A 23844-nucleotide genomic window follows, 5' to 3' on the forward strand; every position below is an offset into this window, starting at 1 on the left:
GTGGCGCTGCACTCTGATGTTGTAGGAGAAAACATTTATAAAAAAAAGTCCATTTAATTAATTAGAACGTGTTGTCTGTATGTATTTAAAGTTGCGAATTGTCATGTGACGTCCCATTTCTCAAACCCCCCCCCCCGCTCGTCACACATCGTCACAAATGTCTGACCCCCACCCCACCCCCCCCAGGTGAGTGACGTCATTTATGGACGGCCCCATTCCACTTGTACACCTCTGGCAGTTCACCAGCAAAGGTTCGAGCCAGCGAGCCTACCGATCAGACAGTGAATACAGAAACCAGTTCTTGTGCTTGGCCATATCTGGCAGCTCACCAGCATTGATTCAAGGCGGGAGCCCAGACTGTGGGTGACACTCTGTGCTGTCAGGGGAGCGGTGGTGGAGTCAGCGGTTAGCGTTAAGAAATGTTTTCTCCTACAACATCAGAGTGCAGCGCCACATTACAATGACAATAGTTTAAAGCGATTTGAAGCATGCTTAATTTTTTTTGAGGGGGGGGGGCAGAGCTTTGTGACGTCATATTTGAGGGGGGGGGGTCTGACTTTTTGTGACGCCGTGTGACGATGGGGGGGGGGGGGGGGGTCAAAAATCGTCCAAAATCGCGTGACGTCATTTATGGACGGCCCCTATGAACCTGGCGAGCCGAGTTCGATTCCCGCTCACGGCCACCAACACCCAGTGACGATTATCTGAACCGGCCATGGGCCTTTCCCCCTAGGTCGACTCAGCCTCAAATGAGTACCTGGTGTGGTGTGTAAACATCGCCACTGGGGAGACAAAGGCGGCCGGGCGTGGTGCTGGCCACCCACCCCCTCGTGTACCATTGCGGTCTTCACGTGTGTCTGTTCCAGGCTACACGGGGGGGGGGGGGGGTCTTGTATCTTCGTGTGCCTGAACGAGTCGCAGTTTGCAAATACCACGTGGCACGCGATGAAGGAACACTTCACTCTAAATCGCCCGAGCAGATAGATGCTTGAAAGCCGAGTCTGCCTCAGCCGTGAAGCAACCGGTAGCGCGACGGCTCACAACTGGTTGCAGAGACGTTCCAACGTTCGGTCGCGCCCAATCGAGTTGCGCAACCGACGATGGCTCGGGTGCGGACTGCGCCTTGGATACGAGCGAGCGGTGCGTGTGGTGACGTGGCTGGCATGGGTCCTGGCTCCAGGAGTGAATGGGGCCCTCTGTTCAAATTCCACCGCTTCGTAACCCGGTGCCGAGCCTCCCCCGCCCCCTTCCTCTCGCGTGGTCTGCGGGCACAAGAGCAGTTTGCGCCGCCTTCACAGTCGACATCTACACGCCAGTTGGAGTTGGGCTTGTTCACAATTAGCATTCATCCATAATACAGGTTTCTTTTGGGGGTTAGATCGCGTAAATATAAACGTGTCGTTAAAACCGCCATCACCTGACACAGCCAACTAGTAAGGTTTGTCACGTAAACAGAACGTGCCAATTCGTTACTAGTACAGCACACCGGTGCATTGGAGAGTAAACCCACCACATTTACAATTAGCAGTCAGATTCTCTGTACGCAGCTCTGCTAATATGCGATTGATTCCACTGTGCTCCAGTGGTTAAATGTAATTATTTCCCATAGGTCAAGGCTTCTTATCGGTGTCACGAGTCCTGGTCCTGTTATCGGTTGAAGAGGCTCCGTTGCTTCAATATCGGATCAGAGATTGAGGATGAACCTCACCGCGTCATTAATTGCGACGGGGTCTGACCCACTCCCGTGCAGAGAACAGCCAAAGTGAAAGTGTGAAAGTGAAAAAGTAACTCAACATGTGTTGGGGGGGGTAAGATTACAGGTCAGGGTATTTGTAGCGTGGCAGGTTGGCAAAATTTACAGCCCCTTTTGTCAATCCACTGCTGGATGAAGGGATCCGCACGCGATGCCGTGCTGGTCACGGAGGTTGTCTTCACGCACTTGAGCGTTTGTGCTTGCGCTAAGTTGTCCCCACCTGAAGGATGCTTGTGTTGCGCCCGAAACGTCGTGATTTTTATTTATTTATTTTTTACCTACGTGACTTTACTGAAAAAAACAGAGTCTGGATTCATTGCGCAGTATGCCAACACCACCGTGCAACCACTCCCATCAGTCGGTTCGTTGGCCGACTTGATTATAATTAAGCCGAGTGTGAGGGTGAGTCTGTTCTTGGCAGTCGCGGTTAGAAAGTCTGGCTGGCTAGTGTGGCCAGCGTTGTCGGTAGGGCCGTTTGGCTCGTGTGGTGGTGTAGGGTTTGGTTGGTCGATTAGGGTTATGGATTAAGTTCGACTGGCTCGCGTGGTTATGATAATTGTTGGAGTTTGGTTGGCTCGTGTGGTTATGATTATTGTTGGAGTTTGGTTGGCTCGCGTGGTTATGATTATTGTTGGAGTTTGGTTGGCTCGTGTGGTTATGACTATTGTTGTAGTTTGGTTGGCTCGTGTGGTTATGCTCTGGCGAGGGTTCCCCACAACAAGGCAGAGCAGGGCGAGGCGAGAGCGGGGGGTCACTGCCCTTCATTAGCTGGGCCCAAGCTTTGTCTCAGTTACCCAGTGTGACCGCACAGAGACCCGGAACTGCAAAGTTGCGCAGGAACAATCCAGACGCGTGGGGCCGTGTGCGCACACAACGGAGCCCCATCTGAAGCCCGCGGCCGCACAGCTCACGCTGCGAGGTGGAACAAACCGGCGCGCGACTGCACACCAGAGACTCATTCTGTCGACATTTTTTTATTTTATTATTTTCTTTAAACAGTAAAGCAGTTAATCAGACATCGATCGGATTGCCTGCATACACTCAAACGCCTCCTGATCAGTTCAATTAAATAAAACTCGATGAAAAGCTCAGCAGTGTCGTCTGATCTTCGTTGTTTAGTTGGCACAGTCAAAAGTAAGTTTGTAAAAATACGAACTAAAGATTCCTGTGCCTAAATCTCTTATCACAAGCTCCAGGTCCAGATCTGATCCAAAAACTCACAAAGTTAGAAATTATTGTTTTCAACAGATGGTCAGCAATTTCACCTGTGGTTTTAATATTTGTTGTCATCACATATCTAAATATATATGTATAAGCCTATCACTTCGAAATCATGTGCTACATAGAGCAAACAGTAAACAGGTAAGAGCTAAGTCAAGCGGTTCACAACGAGCACAAGGTTACAAGGGACATCACTGTCACCTGGCCCGTCTGGGAGGGGTAGGGCGTCGGATTGAATGAGGGTAAGGAGGGGGCAGTAGTAGATGGGATTAAAGAGGGGCGGTGGTAAGGGAAGAGGTCAGTGATGGGAGGGTAGAGATGGGGTTGGCAGGGGTGGGGGATGAGTCGAGTTGGGGGACACACACACAGCAGTGACCCCGTCCGTGCGCAAACTACCAGGTCACCTGGTCTACCCAGCAGCATCGCTGCAGCCATCGGAATGCGTTGGGCGGGGGGGGGGTTCCCGGCGGCCTTGGGCCAAAAACCAATCGCACGGCGTCACGTGCTTGCGCTCGGCGCCGGCAAAACGACACTCTCGGGGCCGGGAGACGCGAAAATGCATCGGGCCGCTGGGTCCTTTGGGGGGGGGGGGTGGATGCTCATTAACGTGTTTATTTAGCGTGCCACTTCCCATTGGGAACGCAATTACAGCGCGGCGCACCGGCGCTCACTGACCGGGCTCCGCAAAGGTGAGACGCATTCGACCCACGGACTCACCTTCCCGGAAGCCACGATTTGGCGGGGGGGGGGGGCGTACGATGTGCGTAAAATTTCATAAAGTGCGGTGCGCACGAGTGTTTTTTTTTTACGTTTCTTTCAGGGGTTTAAAAAATAATAATTTTAAGTGCTTCGCGTTACTCGAAAACCCAACGCGAGGGGCGCATTTTCCCGCGGAGAGACAAGCCTCAGGATTGGGCTGCTCCCGTTCTGTCTACACCGCCGCCCCCCCCCTGCCCCCCCCCCCCTTGTCAACACGGTGAGGGGGCGGGCGGGGACGGGGGGGGGACCGCTCGCCGGCCGGATTCCGTAGGGGGTGAGGGGGAGGAGGCAGCACCCGCCGGTGACGTGCGTCCCCCCGGACCCCCCCCCCCCCACGACCCCCCCCCCCCCCCCACCTCGGTCGCGTCGTGCGGCTCCACGTGCGGCGGGCCTGCGGCTAGCCACTGCGCCCGTTGCCGTCGCCCGTGCGCATCTTGCGCGCCATCACCATTTCCCGCGACACCTTCTTGGGCTCGCTCGCCAGTCCCACCCAGCACATGAAGTCGATGAACATCGTCGTGAGGTTGAGCCGCCAGCCGTACTCGCTGGTCGCGTAGTCGTACGGGAACGTGTGGTGGTAGTTGTGGAATCCCTCGCCTGCACGCGCACACACGCGCAAACGCACACATTCGTTAGAGCGACCGATGTTCACGTTATTTATGTGTGTGTGCAGATATATGTAGGATGGACAACACCAGGGAAATGTAAAGTGTGTGGTTGGAAAAATGGAAGGAACCGGAAAGAGATGAAGCCCTCACAGAGAGTGGCTTCATGAGGACGTAAAGAGATTGTTGCCAGAAAGATGCGGCCACTTGAGCAGATTGGCACAAGACAGAAGAAAGTGGAAACAACAAATGACGGAATGCGCAGTGGACACCTACGGGCTATCGGCCCATGGATCGTGATGATGGTGATGATATTTACATAAAAACACGTTCAAATCTCCAACACAAGGGAACAGTTGTGCACATGCAAACAGTACATAAATAACAACTACTGCAGCATTACTCATTCATGATCACATAGAACAACATCTAATCAGGCCTCAAATAAGGAAAACAAAAACAATGTATGGGCGAGGAAGAGGAGGATGTTCTACATGTTACGCCTGAAGAGGTAATCGTTGTCCTTCGCAGTACGAATAAAGAAACACGTGGAGCAACTGTGGATACCATCAAAGAAGCGGGAACAGGTGTCGGGTAATAATTCGCGAACCCAATTTGACTAAACGCGCGTGCAAATGATGCCTGGACAATTTTTGTTCATTTAAAAAACGGGAGACTCAGTGCCTACTTCTAGAAATGCTTCCGTGCGGCGCAGTTGCGAGCTACATCCGGTGCCGGTCGAGTTTTGCAGTTGACCTCACGTCGACCTTTGCCTCGTGGGTATACACACTTTGGTGGCATCAGAGGGCAAACACAAGAAGCTCTCGCAGGAGACAGACCACACAAACCACGCGCGAGCGCAAATGTAAGAGACGTGTAGGCCGTGAAGAAGAGTGCCGCGCTTGGGCAGGACACACGGTGCTAAAATGGATGACGTCCGACAAGACGGGGCTCGCGACGGAACGTCGGCGAAAGGACACGACGACGCGCCCCGAGAGGACGATCGCGGCGGAGATGGAGCGGTGAGATCCGCTCACGTGCATGACTGCGAGGCGGAGTGTGGCATTGCAGGACTGCGAGGGATGGTGACAATGTGGAGAGGCCTTCAGCCAGCAGTGCAAAAAACATGGCTGCTGCTGCTATCTTCCAAGTCACAATGTTTATTTTTGGGTCGCTGTTGGGCAATTGAAAGCCAGCACACAACCGCTGCCATTCTCCGTGACTTGGCAGCAGCAATGTCACAAGTATATACGTGTGAGGCTCACTGCACTTTGACACCACGTGATAATTTCAGGTGGCATGAGATAATAGGCAGCACTAAAATGTAAATGTCGATGGGAGGCCAACACCGTACCCGACCGCCTTTGTCTCCCCAGGTCTGAAGTTTGTACATACACCACCAGGTACTGATTTGATGCTGATTCGACCTAGCCATGGCCTAGGACCGGTTCAAATATTCGCCACTGTTATCTGGTCATGAGTGACAATCAAAGTTGGGTCGTTGGGTTCGTAGCGCAGCGTGCTAACCACTGCACTGTCACTCCCCTAGTGCAGACACACACACACGTGTGAGCGCATACAAAGAAGCCTCAAATTGCACCCAGCCTGACACAGATGCCACGGTGACATCACTCTGTAAATTATACATTTGTACTTATAAGAGACGTATTATTATCCCCCCTTCAACTCTTTCATTTTGTTAATTAGAAAAATACATTTTACTAATAGGCATTGATTTTAAACTCGGGTTGAAAGTGTTTATTCATTAGCTCTGTCTGCCTATCCATCTGTCTGTAACAGGGGGACAGCGACAACTCTCCTGTAACAACACTTTACTGCAGCGTCGTGCTGCTGTTAGCAACTTAGCCTCTAAGAAAACCGGCCAAAATTATTCCAAAGTTGTCCACAACAACCAGGGCTCGTTGAAAGGATTCAGTGTGACATGGTCTCATTTGTGGGTGCGAGGCGAGGAGTCTGGCCCATCGCGTTATGGAAAACACATCTGGAGTTTGTGGAGATGACCAATTTTAGGGAGGCCACAGAGGAGGGGAGAGTTTGCGGTGGTGGAGTCGTAACGCGACGGTGGCACGGGCGAGTGTCTCGGCGGCAGCTGGGGAGAAAGCAATCATGGACTTGGGGAATGTTGCCAAGGTGGGAGGAGGCGAAAGCTCCTGCAGAGAGGGGAAGTGCGTGAGAAGATAGCGAGAGCTCGCCATCGATGAGAGCCCCAAGGTGTCGCGCAATCTTTGCCGGCGCATGAACGTGTGGATGCTGCACTGTTTTCGCAAAGTGCGTAGCCAACCGTGCTAATCGGAGGTGCGGGGGAAGGACAGCAGCGCTGACGTCAAGCGTTTAGGATGCGCTCGCTCAAACTCCCTGTTACCTTTAAGCTATTAAGGCAATATGACAGAATGAGACAGACAGTACCAGCTGGTGCTGAAGCAATCGACCCTCGAATCAAATCGCAGCGTCAAATCTTGACCACTCATTCATGATGTCTCTTTTGCCAGGGGGTGAATAAATACGAATGACAATCGATTACTGCTCAAACCACTTTTGCGGCGCGCCTCAATGTGGCGTGTCCTCACCGATGGCGCTGATGGTGACGAAGCGATTCTCCCGCGGGTTGATGGTCTTGTCGTAGGGCCGCATGCCGTACATGTGCGCCGCCGAGTTGACCAGCCACGTGGCGTTGAGCGCCAGCGTGTATCGCAGCAGCCCCGCCAGGTAGAAGGCGGTGTGAATGGTCTCTCCCCAGAAGTACCAGGGCACCAACGTGGGCACGATGAAGCACATGATCACAACGGAGGGTTTGTAGTACCTTGGGGGGGTGGGGAGGGGAAGAGACAGAGAGGTGGAAGGGGGCAGGAGAGAGATGAGGACGTTGTGGGCACACCATGCGAGCTTTCGGCCGCTGCTCGTGATCCAAATGTGGTAGAGCATTCCACCTCTCAAGCTTTCGACACTACGCACGACCTCGGGCAACACCACAACCACCACCACCATAGGGCATTTAGTACGTGGTGGTCAAGGCTGGAGAGAATAAATGCTCAACACACCCCCTAGGATGAGCAAACCGCACTTGGAAATCAGGGCACGGTGACATGTGGGCAGCAACTACACGTGATGCCAGGGCAAAATGGCTCCAGTGAACGGGGCTCTTTCTCTCATGTCCAGCGACCTCGCTCGCCCCATCGCCCACACCCCTTCTACAACCTCCACTGCACCGCCTGCTCTTTTGTGGATCTGCTCATACCAACTCGATCCCCTTTTAGCCCGACACGTGGATTGCGTTTCTCTTCCAACGTGCCGCGTGCGTGCGTGCTTGCGAGCGACGCAACGCGTTTTTGCCCCAACTGGCCCGTGGAATTACTCACAAGCGTAAAAACCTCCACTAACTGCGAGCGGTGATCACGGCTTAACATTGGGCAAAAAAGGAAAAATTATGCGGATTCCGTAACGCATTCCAACAAGCTTTTGCCCTCGAAAGTGCTTCATCGACGGCAAAGATGTCACCTTCTTAGCTGCACAAGGGGGCGACGACGTTATGCGGTGCACTGACGTGCGACGTGACACGGTGACATCGCGCGTAAAGCGCCTTCACGAAAAGAGCCACCGCATGTGACCAAGGCCGCCTTGGCCCAACGGGCTTATCCATTTAACGCCATTTTATGTTTTATTTCACCTGCCAAGATCTGGGCGTCCTTGCTCTGGTTAATGTGGCTCGTTTATCCGTAGGGCAGGTCCCGAATAGCAACACAACTTGAAACAATTTTTTTTATCACCGTTGGGATAATCTTTACGAGTGTTACCGTGACCCATCGCCCCTGCTGCACTCCAGTCAGACAGAGATAACTTATTAACGCTTTCCAGCGGAGTTCGAAAGCGGAGAATAAACCTCTCCCCCTTGTCGCGCCTCTGTTGACGTACTTGCGCTGGAACTGCACAATGGGGTCTTTCTCCAGGTCCGAGAGGTCGAGGCGTTTGCCCTTGGTGATGACTTCGGGGTGCTTGCGCAGGAGGAGCCAGCCCACGTGGGAAAAGAAGAAGCCGCGCTTGGCGTTGTGCGGGTCGGCGTGGGTCTCCGAGAACTTGTGGTGCACGCGGTGGTCACGTGACCACTCGAAGATGTCGTTCTAGAGCCGCGGCAAGCACACGCACACACACGCACACACACACACACGAGGCGAGAAAAAAACACCAGCGGTCAGACGCGGTCGAACGAGCAGCAGACGCCTAAGGGTGAGCAGAGTTCGCAAGCAGTGAGTGAGTGGATCGACCGATGGCCCTCGTTTATGTCCAGGTGAGAGTCCGTTGAGAGAACAAGGGTCTCCACTTGGAATAACAAAAAATGTGGCACATTTGCGGGAAGTATCTCAAGTGGAACATTTTCATTTAGTTTGCCAATTAAAACAGTGTAAATTAAGGAGGGAAAATGCACTTTTGTATAACATGCCACTAAATACAACAACAGATATTTACATTCCACGCACTGATTGTACAAAACAACAACAATAAACCACTGTACCTAATTACACAGCTGAATGGGTTCCAAACTGCTTTACCCTTGCCTGTAACGTCAGGCAATCCAGCAGAATATGTTTTGACAGGCTATGAGCTGATACGTTGAGAACAGTCCAGAGTTTACATGTCAAGATAACACCGGTCCGAAACCGCGTAAAGGTTACATTACGTCACTTCTATTTGGTGGCAAAACAGACCGTTGTCAAGATTACATCGTATTTGTATTAACATAAAATAAATTGCGTGCTGTATGTCAACATAGAGGGGGTTGTTTTTGGGTTAGATCGCATAAATATAAATGCGTCATTAAACCCGCCACCACCAATAAGTAAGGTTTGTCACGTAAACAGAACAGGACAATATAAATGCCAGCAGATCTACCCGTGGCAGAGGTAACCTAGTCGATGTCACGGTGCTGCGATGACAAAGGCAACGCGCTCCACAACACGCACGCAGCAACACTAATTGCACCTCCGATTAGCGCGGTTGGATACGTACGGTGTGAAAGCGGTTCAACGTACGTACACACAAAAGGCAATTTGGAGGCAAAGCAAACACCGGACCTTTCATCATCATCATCAAGGCAAGGCGCTTATTACAAACAGTACACCGTCAAACACAACACGCGCGCACCTCAATATACCTATCCCAGGCCCAGAGAACACGAGCAAAGACAACACTGCTCCAGCCAGCACCATCGTGCGTGATGAGCTCCAGGATATGAAGCACATTTTAGACTGGTCAAAAAACAGGCCGATTTTCAGGTGGTGTTCGAAATGCTGAAGAAGTCGCACCAACTCGAGCAGAAATATGAACTTTAAAAAATGTACCTCTTTACGCGGAAAGCTCTCATTGAACGGCTCAACCACATGCAGCCAGGCTCTCAGCTCTCATCAGCAGCTGCTGCTCTGTCAGGTTCGGTTTAAATGGGAAGATTTAAATTTGCGCGAACTTGAGCTGAACCTTGGGCTCATCAAAGCGAGTCGGGCAGGTGGGATAAGTCACCGGGGAGCTAGGGCTTACGGCACTTGTGACACCCAGGCCTGATGGATAATCTTGCATGTGAAACACTGAAGATTGTTCCAGCCACTATGACAAGACGCTGGGGGTGGAGCGGCTGATGGAGTGGTTTAGCCCACTGCGCTATGAGCCCAGTGACCCGAGTTTGATTTCCAGCCACGGTTAGTATCAGTGGCGAGTGAAATCTGATCCAAATCTGGGTATCCCAAACAATTTAAAAAACCCGCCTTCATCATTCAGCAGTGGATTGTAAAATGGTCCTAATCTGTTATTAATACTTTTAACCATCAATCTTTATTTAGGATATTGCCTTTCGCGAAATTATCACCTAAGACAATCATTGCGTCGCATGAATAATGATGCATGAAGTGGGGATACTTAAAAAATTAAATATTTAAAAGGAGTAAAAAAGCACATCATAAAATATGATAGCGCGCATTGTTTGAATGTCTAATTATTATCGAGACCCCATTCTATCAACGACACCACCATCTCCTCCAACCGATAACCAGTTGCTCAGATTGCAGACAGATCCCACTTTCAATCATTGATCTACTTGGAGATTTGTAGCGACGTGTCGATTCCGACACCCATGTTAAGGACTCGGTCTCATCCGCACTGCAGCTCAGAACAACACACTCACCCACTCACCAATTAATGCGCTCACCCATTCACTCAGCCAATGATTTATTCACCAATTAAGTAACGCTGATCAATTATTTCAAATGTGTATATATTATATATATGCTCATACCGCTATAGCTTCGACGTGTTCTGCGATGACAACAAAACAATGGAATTGCGATTTGAATCCTAACACCCCCCACCACCCCACCGTCCGATTCGTGCCAATTAATGGAACCGTGGAGGCGACTTGTTACATCCCTGCCGGATGAACGCCGCGTCAGCTGACGTTTACAAAAAACGCACCGAGGAGGTGGTTCTTCTTCTCCTAAATCACCAGCTCCAACGAGCCGATTACCACGCTGTTGTTGGTACTCGACAAGCGTAAAGCACTTGAATATTCTCAAGAGTCCGCACAACGATGTTGTTTTTCGACGGGAGGTGGTGGCTGTTGTTACTGTATAGCAGCCGCCTCCGTCGTCATTCTTCGGCCGCAGTCTCCACGACAGCGACGGACCGAGGCAGGTAATAACTAATAAGGAGCCGGCATGGCATCGCGTCCGATACCGGCGCTCGGGAGGGGAAGCGGCACGTGCCGTTGCCCTGGCGACGAGCACCTCGGCGTGTCAGCGGAGACGAAGTCCGCCGCGAAAGAAGCCGGAGGAGAAAAATGGACGGATAAAAAAAAGACCAAGACCGTTACGCGCAACTACGCATTTACCGCACAAGAATGATTCTCCGTTTAAAAAAATGCATATTCAATTTAGAATTTGTAGTCATTTGTCAAGCCACTGCTGGCTGGGTGAAGGTCTTGCCACACTGCGTTAGTTAAAGGGGGGGTTGTACGATCATACTTCACCATACCGGTCAGTGACGGTTGATGAAGTTGGAGGGGCCTCCTCGTGTTAGCCGTGGGTGGGAATTAAACTCGGTTTGCCGCAAATTCACCTTCCTTGCAGTGCGCTAAAACCACTGTTACATCGCTCCAATCCACAAATCTATACGATTAATAATATCTCGTATTAATACAAAATTTATACAAAAACGTCTCATGGAGATTTGATTCTTATTCAGCAGGATCTTGCATAATGCAGTACATTTTTTGCATGCAGGAGGAAATAGTGAATGGAGAAAACCCATGCATGTGAAGAGATAATACCCAAATGTCTGCAAAGACATCTTTGTACTGCCATCACCTGGCCATCCATGCACGAGTTTTGGGAGTCTCACTGCACATTGATTTTCTCAGTGCGACCCACCAACCCTGCCTCCAAAAGTGCTTGGATTGCAGCCATGTGCCACCATGCCGCATCGTCTTCCGAGCTACCGGAAAGACGTCACGGGCACCGTCGGCAGGCAGCCGATGAATCACCAGTCCGTAAAAATATCCACAAACACCGACTCGTGTAAACATTACGTGTCACAGACGGCACTGCGTGCAGAGAACGCTACCTGCTCTGTCGTACCACGAAGCATGTACACCCACTCACGCAGCTCTACCCATGCCGTGCAAGCCCTAGGGGCTGTTTGACCACACTCCACTACGCTGTTCACCGCAGTTGGTGAGGGCAGGGAGCATAGATGTATAGTTCAACAAAGGATTTTGCTGCACTGTCCACCAGGTAGGCCCCACAGCCAATAAACAACCTGTTGTGCATGATAGCCACCCATTTCAGGATGGTCCAGGCCAATCTTGCTGAGCTTCCGACAACCGACGAGATTGTGTGTGTTCCAGGTGACTTGGTCACAGGCAGAAGAACAACCAAAGACATTGGCAATGAAACACTGGCGTTATAAACTCGTAATACTGAAGACCATTCAAAGGCTCAGTTGGATAGAGGACCTAACCGTACGGAAGCTATGGGAAATATTTCCCCTTAATAATGTAGCAGAGGCTGTAGTAATGGCGAAGAGAGCATCGAGTGGTTACATGGACTTCAGCAGCGACCCAGGCTGATTTACAAAGCGGTGAAGCACACACACGCATTCACTTCCACTCCAGGCACAATGCATTAGTGCATCTGGGGCCGTGCTTTCAAACTGCAATATTAGATAATCCATTACAATGTAGGCACGCAGGGTTGAGGCATTTCTCATTTCGGGTTTCAGCGAGACAAACAAAACGTCGCTATGTGCTGCGGTACGGTTAGCGGTGCACCGCGTGCGCCGTTGCCCAACAGTTCAGAATCTTCCTGGGCGATGGGCTCCTTAATTTATGCATTAAGAGGTGCGACATGCACTCCCCCCTGCCTTCACAAGCAAGTGGCATGGCCGTTCGTACCCCCGCTCATCAAGCCTACCGATTACAATAAAACCGTGTTATCCAGCGCATGCTCAAAGACTCTACTTTCGGGAGGCGCTCTTCAAAAAGCATGCGAATGGTGGGTAAATATCCACGGTGGGCACTGCAGCAGCATGCTAATTCTACATCCACCCATCAGGCATCTATCACCAAGTCCAGCTGTGTACACCAGCCGATAATGATCGCCGTTGCTGTATAAATGAGTACAGACGCTTAATTGAAATGTGCAGACATCTGGAGAGCCCAGCAGTGAGATGTCTTGCTGCTCGTAATATTACACGTCATACTCCAACTGTAGTGTTTGCCAATGCCACAGTCGAGCACATTTACCAAATTTTACATTGTCCACAAATAGATGAAGTTGCGTTAACAGCCCCCATTATGTGTGGTGGTTCAAGCATCCTCACGCTGCCGGGTGCTCCTCCCTCGTCCCATACAACCGGTGCGCACCTCCGGCACGTATTTATTATGAAGCGGGGAATGGAATCGTGATGGACAGCCATGACGATAATGACGACACCGTTAGTGATGATTCAAGTGGAGCTGTCTGCTACGGGCACTTCGCGAGCCAAATTTGGAAGGTGCCAGAACGGTCGAGAGAATTTTGATGTGCATCTGAAATTGAGTGTGAAAGCAGTTTCTGACAAAGGAGAAGGAATGCAATTATTGATTCATCCACCAAAATACAAATTTAGGCCCATGATACATGCATCGCATTGCGAGTGTTAGAAATTCATATTTATGATTTGTATTCGATATAAGTTCGACGTCGATTGTCATACCGCTGCATAGTTTCCGCATGCTTCGCATAGGAAAAAAAACACATAACAGTGAACCCAAACTATACCAATTGTCAAACTGTTGTAGGGTATTACTCAGTCTGGGTTTTGAAGCCTTGGTTGCTAGCCCTGACTCTTAAGTCCAGCTTCTACCACTGCAGTCCCCAAGGCACAGACCACTTCAGCAACCGCAGCCTACAAATCAACAGCAATAGATCATCCGATTTGCTTTTTAAACACAAACCTAATTTACAAGTGAATGAGACTGAAAGCTGGACTGCAGGCGTAAACCGGGAGCAGCAGAAACAGCACAATTGTAACACGGCACACACAACCGACAAAACCAACGCTCGTAAACAAAACATCAAAACGCGCGTAACCCAAAGTCGCACGCACGCACGCGCAGGAAAATCACAAAAAGCATTCGAGCCCCGCACATCCCGCGTGCTGCGAGCGTCGCACGCAGCACGCGGGATAGAACCACGGCAAGCGGGGCGGCGTGACACAAACAGCCACAATCGTCGCGCACAAAGAAAACCCCCCCAGCAACCAACAGAGCGAGCAATTCAACATTGTTTTTGGTTTACTGCCTCGCCAGCAGTTTGCGATCAACAATGTACAAATGGCAATTGAAGAAAACACCGCGGGAGGTGACGTACAGAAATACTGCGCACGCTGCTGTGCGGGGAATGCAACCCGACGCGTCACTGAGGCAGGGTGGGTGGATTACACAGGCCTCCAGCATGTGCTGTGCCAGTCTGCCGAACTGCAGGCTCGCCATGAGATGGCAGCACGGCAAGCTGGTTCATGACCCCGTGTGTGGGGGGCACTTCAGTGTGAGCCTCTCGTGTGTATGGGCTCTCTCTGGGTATTTCCTGTTTCTCCTCGCATGCTACAAACTCCTCCGTAAGTCTTTCTTGGACGAGGGGGACTTGATCACGGAACATTTTGGCGATAGCCCCCAGAGACTGGGCATCAATCGCCAGGCTCCTCAAAGACTTACCTCTGTGAAGTACAGTCCTGGAGCAGATTGTGTGTGCTTGACAGCCACTACGGGAGTTTTGTTCTGATGGACTATAACAATTCAGTTTTTGATAGAGCTCAATTCACACCAGGGCATCTCAGAACGTTTGAGATGTGATAAAGCATCATTAAGAAAAACTGAATTTTAAGAATTGGTTAAAATAGCTTAGAAGGCATTAGTGCAAAATGAATAAATAAACGCCTGCTACGATGAAATGGGGCGAGTAGGGAAGTGGTCGAGGAAGAAAGAACAAAGAAGGAGAGGGGAAAGTGGGGGGCGGGGAGTGAGGGGGATATGAATGGAGAGGCCTTCCGACAACGGGGGAGGTAAATTATTCGGTGTGGCCAGGGGAGGTGAGGAGAGTTGGAAAGTGGGAAATACATTTGGCGCTGCGAGGTTCTGGGGGCTCTGGCCGGGGGACCTTGACCACCGTACGATCCCCGCGGCACTGCTCCCAAACACCTGTGAGAAGAGGAGGGTGCTATACGTGAGATTGGGACCGTGGGTGTTAAATTGATGGAGGGGAAGGGAGTTCCAGACTGAGGGGGGCAGAATAGGAAAGTGAGTGACAAGCAAATAATTTGTTTGTAATAAAATTTCAGTTTTGATAATGGGGATTTGTCACAGGACTGTATCGGCAGAAATGAGGTAAGATAGATATGTGGCGCAGGTTGTGGAGAAGTTTTAAAGACCAAGCTTGCTTACCATCTCGGCAGCAGGAAGAGTCGAGAACGTTTCTGATGTGGGACATGTTGCAACGACGTCGGTGAAGGAAAGCATTTTTACAAAGAAAGGGAAATGTGATGAGCAATATCGGCACTAGACAGGCCCCAATGCCACCTCCATCTTGAACACCCAACTGGGGCCAAAAACTATATAAAAACTATTACTATTTTTATTTTACCAGGCAAGGCACCCTGAGCTATATTGCTCTTTTTCAGAAGCGACTTGGCCATGATAGCTCAACGAAGCGGCTTATCACATGGAAATGCAAAGCAAATAAATACTCTGAAACGCATGTTGGTGGAGGGGCAAACCGGAGGACCCGTAGTAAAATCCACACGACAATTGGTAGAACATGCAAACTCTACATACACAGGCATCAGGGGTCGGGATCGAACCCATGACCTCCTGTATACCAGGTGAGGGAGTTAACATCTCTCCACCGAGGCTGCCGCAAAGCGTATTGCGAAGGCCCCACTCACGATCAACGAAGCAAATGTGGGACAAAAATTACCACGAGCGAACGCGAGCTGACGTGACTTCAACGATGAACGCGATTGTGGCAAAGGTGACAACGTTTGCGATAAAAATGCTCGCAAAGACACAGATAGTGAGAATGGTGAAGTGGATAAAATGATCGTTGGTTCACGAGGATGGATGCATTTTGAAATACTTGTGCTGAAACTGTGTGTGTGTGATTTGGCAGGCAGTTGTTTTGTTTTCTCCAAAATGCCAACCACCCACCCACCCACCCAACCCCACCACTGACTTTCTCCCCGTATAAACAAAATAAATTAAATCTGACCCAGCAGTTTATTTACAAAACCTTCTTTTAATATCGAACTCGTCCAGTATTGGTTACGTAAGCAACATTTGCTGAGGTGCCCTGTGTGCTGCGAAACCCAGAGACAACGATTCGACAAAAAAAAATAAGAAAACCGTCGGATTATTGTGCAACATCTGACTCTGGGCGGTATTCATAAAAATAATGAGACGTGCACCCACCCCTTCACGATAGGCACCGGGCATGTAAAAGCTTAGCTCAACATCAGTCCCCCCCCCCCCAATTTGTGAGGCTGCAAGGCGCCTGTGCGGCCCAGCGAGCCACTCGGCAAATGTGGCCTGGAGCGCATGACATCCGGGCTTTCTCTGGCAGCGTGCACAGCTCTGTGTTTAGAAAACCTCTCACCCACGCCCTCGCTGCTACGTGAATCCCAATTGTATTGGTTAGGATTTTTTTTATCCGCTTTTTATTTTTGTTTTACACACGCACGCACAAGCGAGACATCTAAAAATCGCAGATCCGTGTGTAGTATTGGCCCTGCGCAGCAGCACGGTTTCGACAATTTCCACATTTGATGTTTTGCCTGGAAAGGTCGAGTGATCACGCCACACACAAAATGCCTGTTGCAAATCGTTACAGAAATATCCGTCGCTTGTATGCATAGAATTTCATGTCTGTGATTCAGTGTGTATGCTGTATTTATCGACTATACCGGTGATGCGAATGTGGTTGGATTAGTAAGGGAGAAAAAGTACCCATTTATTACAACACCCAATGCTAAATCGCGCACCCCGGGACAATGCATTAAAAAGAGCAATGCCAATCAGCACACCCTCTGGCACCCACAGCACAGCGAAGCGCACCTCGCTCTTCGCACAATTCACGGCACAGCGTATTGCAAACAGGATGGCACAACGTACAACAAAGCGCTTGAGCGTAGCGGAGCGCACAATAGCTCAATAATGCCCAACAGGGGATAGTGCTGCAATCTCATCGCGGCACGGTACAATGGGTTAGCGCAACCACCCCATGGCACAACTGTACCAGGGCGGCTTGCCAAGTACAGATTGGTACCATAAAGAGGACGTGCATCGGCCCTGGCAACGGGTCACGATGATGCTGCTTACGCCATTCTGGCAAGCGCTTGCCCTCACGCCCACGCACATCAGCACTGTACAGATGCGAACATACGCGCGCACGCACGCAGGCACGCGCACACGTACGCAGGCACACGCGCGGCTTTAGATTCCCACATGTTAACAAAAGGGCTTTTGTTTAAAGGGAGAGCATGCAATCTCAGAGGAGAAACTGTATTTATCGGGGTGGAAAAACAATCTCATGTTTATTTTTTCCTGTGCATTTTCTTTACCTTGGTGTGTGTTGTACAGAGAAATAGCTGGCAAAAAAAAGCATTTGATGTTTGAGATCAAGGGTGATTGATTAATATATCAATCAATGCAGGAAGCACTCAAACCCGCTAACGAGTTGGTGCACAAACCCACCGGGGCGTGATCGGCCAATGGCTGTGTGGTCACGTCGAGGCTCACGATTGGGTGGCCTGCCCCCACCACTGATTAATGGGCGGCTATGAAATTCAAAGGCACGGTGAATCATTGTGATTTGCAATGTCAGATTTGGTAAATAACACAGAGGTTGATAGGAGACAAATTCAGGCAATGTCTCGAATGGGCACAGAATGGGAATTCATAAATTTTGGTGAGGGCTCAACCGAAGCCAATTCTAATTAAGAGTCGGTGGTGGGTGTGGGCGGTTTCATAAGTTGCATTTCACAACAACGCAGCACATCTATCGATTTAACAAGCAATTATGGCAGGTTATCTTTAGCTGTATAACTTTTGGCCAGGTTTTTTTTTGCCATGCTTAGACATTTTGTAATGTACTTTGCACCCCAGACCCCCTCGGAGAGTGTGTCTTCATCTGATCTTTAGAGTTTGTGATGATGATGATAATAACCAGTACAGATATGAAGCAAAGCACGCCAGTGTTTGAATAGCAGGTTATTGCAAATACAGGCAATCAAATGGTATCTTCACTATCATTGGAGGAATCCAGTGGGGATTGTCAAGGTCAAAGCCAGTGATGCCACAAAATAAACTATTTACTAAACTAAATTATTTTTTTACTTTACCACTTCCCTATATAGTTATTTAGTTATTTTTCAGAAGCGACCTGCCCATAAATCATAGCTCAACGAAGTGCCTTATCATGTGGAAATTTATAGCAGCCAAATACTCTAAACGCGTGTTTCTAAATGTGGAGGGAAAACCCGGAGGACCCGGAGAAAAATCCACGTGATTCCGGTGGAGAACATGTAAACTCCAAATATACATGTGTCTGGGTCGGAATCGAACCCATGCCCTCTCCTGTATACCCGGCAAAGTAGTTAACATCTCGCTAGCGTGCCACAAAATATCACCGTTTATTTCATCCTTCTGCTAGATCCTACAGCTGCTACAAAGTTGACGTCTGCCTTCCAAGGCCTGCTTTTACCTTCATCCCACCATCTGGTTTCAGCGCTCTTTCGGTTTGGTCACAGACCTTTGGGTACCACTCCCAATATCCTGTTTCAGCAACCTGCCCTCGAAGCATCCTGCGCGTGGCCCACCTATTTCAACCTTTTCGTCTTGATATATTCTAGTACTTTCCTGTCATTCTATTCCAAATATCCAATTTGCCTAACTGCTCTTGCCATCACATTCCTAGCTCTGCATATACTCAAGCACAAGAAGATTCTTTTTTCTCGACAGTTTGTTAATGAGCTCATCAAAAACTGCTTTGTAAGACATGTGATGCAATGGAATGTACCAGCTGTTAACAACATACTTTTATGATGTCACAGTGAAGTTACTCCAGGTGAAGCCACAGCCAGACTTGCCCTCTTCACTGGATAAATTGGTGGGCAAGTGAGTGCGCAATAAAACGTTATCTAGACCTACAAACAGCCCGTTATCACTCAACAAGTGAAAAGTCACCCTGCCCTCTGGCAGTGATGCTCAAACAACACTGCTGATTTATTTTATCTGCTATTCCAACTGGTAAATAATTTCACAGAATTAACTTGCAACATTTAAGGTGCAAACACCATCACTGAGGGGTTCAAGGGCAGAAAACAAAATGTTGAGCTGGACTAAAGTGCCACCCAGGTGACGAGTCAACACTTGTAAATAAGCCAATATCCAGGGTTGCAGTGTGACTGTCTGGAAAGATGGTCAGTGAGGCAAGGGATGTCTTACAAAGGAAAACCTGAACTCCCAACGGCCATTCAGCTGAGACATCATTAGGCAAGCAACAAAGGGGCAATGATGGGTACCCGCACGTATGTATTTATGTTGAACTGATTTCGCACCGTTCGTAGCCAACCGTGCTAATTGAAGGTGCGGGCGGGGGGGGGGTTGTGAGGGAAAATTGTATGGAAGGGTCGAATTTGAAAGCCGCTCATTATGAAGGTTCCTTGCTAGGGCTGAGCAAATGATGTAAACCAGAGGGCAGATGGAAAGTGTGAGACGGTGTGACAAGGTGAATCACCGTAGCTGCCCGATTCCGAAGTCTCCACCTCCAAGATGCTCATTAGTGTAATGTGATAGAGAAGTCCCTGAGTGAAATGCGATGACGAGGTGTGGTGGAGGTGTGGTGGAGGTGTGGTGGAGGTATGGTGGAGGTGTGGTGGAGGTGTGGTAGAGGTGTGGTGGAGGTGTGGCGGAGATGGCCGGTCGCTTGCGGCGGTGGCGGCGTTGGCGAGGCGGCATGAGCGCACGCTCACCTGGAAGGCCATGGAGTTGGCGACGGCGAGCAGAGCCCGCAGCGGCAAGGAGGCCTTGTAGGAGCGGTGGCTCCAGAGGCGGTGCGCGCCCGCAGTGATGCCCAGTGCGCTCACCGTGAAGCAGAACCACGCTGCGCACCGCACGCCACACAGCAACGCGGGTTAGGCGGGGCAGCATGGGCACAGCGGATGGCGCTCCGAATGAAAACAGCGCGTGACGCGAAACGCCGTTACATCAGAGGTGGGGGGAACCTTTTCTCTTACCAAGGGCCAAATAGGACATTTGAATACCTACAGCCGGCCATACAATCACACACGTACACCTTTCCATTACTCAATAACGAAAAAAAAGGTAGGGTTCTCAACAGGTGGCCAGGGTCTGCTGGATTTAGAAAGAGTTATGAGGTCGAAAATATTCCCCTCTAGAACCCGGCTCGTGTGGCCAAGATGCTTGCTTACGGTGATGGATTCATAATATCATTTGCCGGCCATTTCTAAGCGCAAGGCCTCATGTGGCCATGGCGAAATGAAGTCAGATTCCACACCCCTGCATGAAGCATACAGAACATATCACACACAACAGTGTTATAGAGGGGTGGCCCTTTGGGCTCCCACTGGAAAAGTGCTCACTGTACATATAACGGCACAGAACACCAAATACAGCCAGTGACGACACAGCAGTGGGACTAAAGCACCCATGAGGTTAGGGGCAGAGGGAGTGGGTGACTGCTTGAAGCACCGCTCTCTGCATGTCAAGTATTATCCGTGCCTGCCGAAAAAACTGGAGAGTTTTACCACATTAGTTATGTCTTTCCCAATCTGGCCAAAAGAAGTCGAGGTGACCAATTGCAAACAGTTCGAAGAAATACAAACACGAGTATACGTGTATCTGCTTAAACACGAGGGGCTGCCAATCTTTTTTCTGGCAAATAAATGTGCAACACGATCAGGAAGGCAATCAAATAAAATTAGGCTATCTTGGTGTTCATTGTCTGCCTGTAACCAAGTGGAAATCAAGACGTATCTAAAATTATTCGTTCTGCAATAAATAATACAGTAACAACAGCGCAGGTTGAGGCATGGCCTAGAATACTAAATGCGGGTCATTACAGGGCATGGGGTTTGTCTTCGTAGCTTGCAAGAGCAGCTGGTCAAAACTACTGCACGGTCGGTTACAACAGGACCGTGGCTATATGAAGTTTGCAAAGGACATTTATGAATTGCATGAGGTACAGTGTTACACAAGCCGCATTTTTTTGTTTGTTACATAAGCCAGTAAGTTTTGGAACGCGTGAATACTGTAAAATGGATGTGTGAAATATTTATTTAAAAAAAGACCCACGTGTGATAACATGTATTGAGTTGTGGGAAATGTTTTAACATTCTCCCAAAATAATTCTGCGTTGCATTCTGCGATGACGGAGCCGAGGCGAATTTGTTTTACGACTACGACACAGCTTAATTGTTGGGCCGAGGGCCACCCTAAGCCATCCAAAAAAGACCATTTCACAAAAGAAAAAAAAGCCACAGCCATGCCATGCACGGCACGCCAAACGCCAGTGGCAGTCTGCGCGCGGGCGTTTATAATAGCACCCAACGCGGTGGCTATGTTGCTTGCTTGCTGCTGCTATTGCTGCCTTCCAGTTTTTACCGCACGGGGTGTCAATAGGCGCGCCGGTGTTGGTTCTCGAACAATCTCTCCCGCCCAGCCCATCATGCAATGCCGGAGGGCCCGAATCCACCACTGTGCAAATAATATAGCCAGCGTCGGTTGGTGGTGGCGGTACATCATCTATCACATGATGCTCCGAGAGGCTTTCTTAAAAGTTATATTATTTATTATAATATATATATAATTACAGTTATTAAATATTGTGAAATTTACCGCCATTATGTATGGATTTCTGGAAGCGCTATATGCCCTTGAATAATATGCAGCAACCTTTTTCTGCCTTTCATGGGTTCAGCTGGTAATACATTACATTTATGTAACATTAATAAGCAAATAAGATGCCTTCAAAGCCACAATATTGAGTGAACTTCATATTCATTCCGAGTTTATTTATTTATTAATACCTATTAAGCCATGCCCAGTCCGAGGTTTTATTTAAATATTTATAAGCTCTTTTCGGAGAGATGTTCTTTCTATTTTTTTCAATTGTCCTATAATCCATGACAAGTCGACCTCAAAATATTTTTAGTAATATTTAATCTCTCCCTATAATTTATTTAAATGCACTTTATGCCATGAAAAGTCCACCTCAAACCTCACTTTTAAAATGAATTCCCAAGCACTCTCTTTCTCTCACGTTATCCCCACTACTAACAGCTAGAAGACCCAGAATTCGTGGCGAGCTGTTAACTACCTAGCCAGGTATACAAGAGGTCGTGGGTTCGATCCCGATCCTGACGCCTGCATATTTGTAGTTTGAATATTCTCCCCGTGGATTTTTCCACGCGTTGAGAATATTGAGTTGCTAGAAATATCCACACAAATCAGCCACATTCGTTGTGCTACCATTTGTGGCCAGGTCGCTTCTGAAAAAACAACAACAACAACAACCATATCTAGCTCAGTGGAAAAAATACAAAAAATGTGTTTAACGTGGTCACAACTTACTCCAGGCCCAGGTGATTGGGTGAGCTACGGGCAGCAGTAGCAGTCCGTAGAGAGCTCCCAGGTGCAGGAGGCTCATGAGAATCACGTTCCTCCACACGACTCGGCGTGGAGCTGATGCAGAGGACACGATGCTGCTGCTGCTGTTCAGGTCATCGTCCTCCGTCGCCTTGGAGACGGAGGAATCGGCGGCGTTGCTGGTGATGGAGGGAGGACCGCCGTTGCTGCTGCTGGTCTCGGTGGCAGATGTCTTCTTGTTGACCTCCTGGTCGGGAATCTCCAGGATGTCCACATACTCCGGTCCGCTCCTGTCCACCGCCTGTTGGCATTCGAGAGCCGTCTCCGAGGGTGATTTGCGCTCCCTGAGACCCATTGTGCTGTTTATTCTTGTCTCTTTTGACTTGGTCGACTGCAGCCGATTTCTCTGCCCCGCTCTCGACTCAGAAGCACTGGGCCAACAGTGGAGGGGGGGAGAAGACGGGGATTGTGGTGGTCGTGGCTGGTTGTGGGAAGGCAGCAGCGTTTGATGACGATATTTATTCTGGCTAGAATTGTTGCGTAGCTAATGGTGGCCGCAACCCGTTTTGAAACTAGGCTTAAGGTACTGTACTGTTAATACAGTATTTATAAATTATTATTCTAGTTTGCTTTGCTGTTCGTTGCTTTAGTAATTTTTTTAACGATTTTTTAAAATGTTAATCCTCTATGTTTACAATAAAATAAACAATTTACTCAACGATTTTTTTCCCTCTTGCAGTTTAAAATTTCCTCCTCTACCGTGCTCTTATTTGAAGCCAAATTTATTTCTAGTTGCCCCGTTACTCGACGGTGGAGTGGGCGATGAGAGTGAAAGAAGAAGAATAAGAGCGAGGAAGAGGTGGAAAGTGTGTGGGGGGGGCAAGAGTGAAAGATGTGAGCGAGAGAGAAGTTTAAAAAAAATAAAGAGGGGAAGAGAAGGAAGAGTGTTGAACGGAGGTGGTAAGCCGTCCGCTTTTGCTGCTGCTGCTTCTCGCCAGGTGGGGGCCAGGGGGCCTCCGCCTTATATAGGCGGAGGGAGGAGCTCGCGCAAGGCCGCCGCGCGCGCCCATTGGCCAGCGGCCGCGAGCCGGGCGAGCGCCCCCATTGGCCGAGGCGGCGTCGCGTGAGCGTCTCGCGCTCGTCTTCCCTTTTCTTCGCCTCCTGCGCGCGCGGAGCCGCTGCTGTTGCTGCTGCTGAAATCGCCGCTCGGCGAATCGAATAAATTAATAAACGAGCGAGCGATGTTCACAGGCCCCCACATTTTTTTCCCTTAAAATAATAATAAAACAAATGTGTGCAAAGAGATAATA

General features: G+C 49.5%; 1 protein-coding gene across 1 annotated transcript; it reads right to left on the reverse strand.

The window, feature by feature from the left end:
• Positions 1–2711: 2711 nt before the first annotated feature.
• On the reverse strand, positions 2712–23544 carry LOC144720708 (acyl-CoA desaturase-like). Its single transcript, XM_078597684.1, has 5 exons — positions 22520–23544; positions 19900–20030; positions 8269–8474; positions 6927–7159; positions 2712–4330 (listed from the first exon to the last, which is right to left on the reverse strand). Exons 1-5 carry the CDS (start codon positions 22887–22889, stop codon positions 4131–4133), a joined length of 1140 nt encoding a protein of 379 aa, XP_078453810.1. The 5' UTR covers positions 22890–23544; the 3' UTR covers positions 2712–4130.
• Positions 23545–23844: the final 300 nt, after the last annotated feature.

This window comes from Lampetra planeri, chromosome 9 (genome assembly GCF_965212315.1).
Source record: "Lampetra planeri chromosome 9, kcLamPlan1.2.h2, whole genome shotgun sequence".
NCBI classification, from domain to species: domain Eukaryota; kingdom Metazoa; phylum Chordata; class Hyperoartia; order Petromyzontiformes; family Petromyzontidae; genus Lampetra; species Lampetra planeri.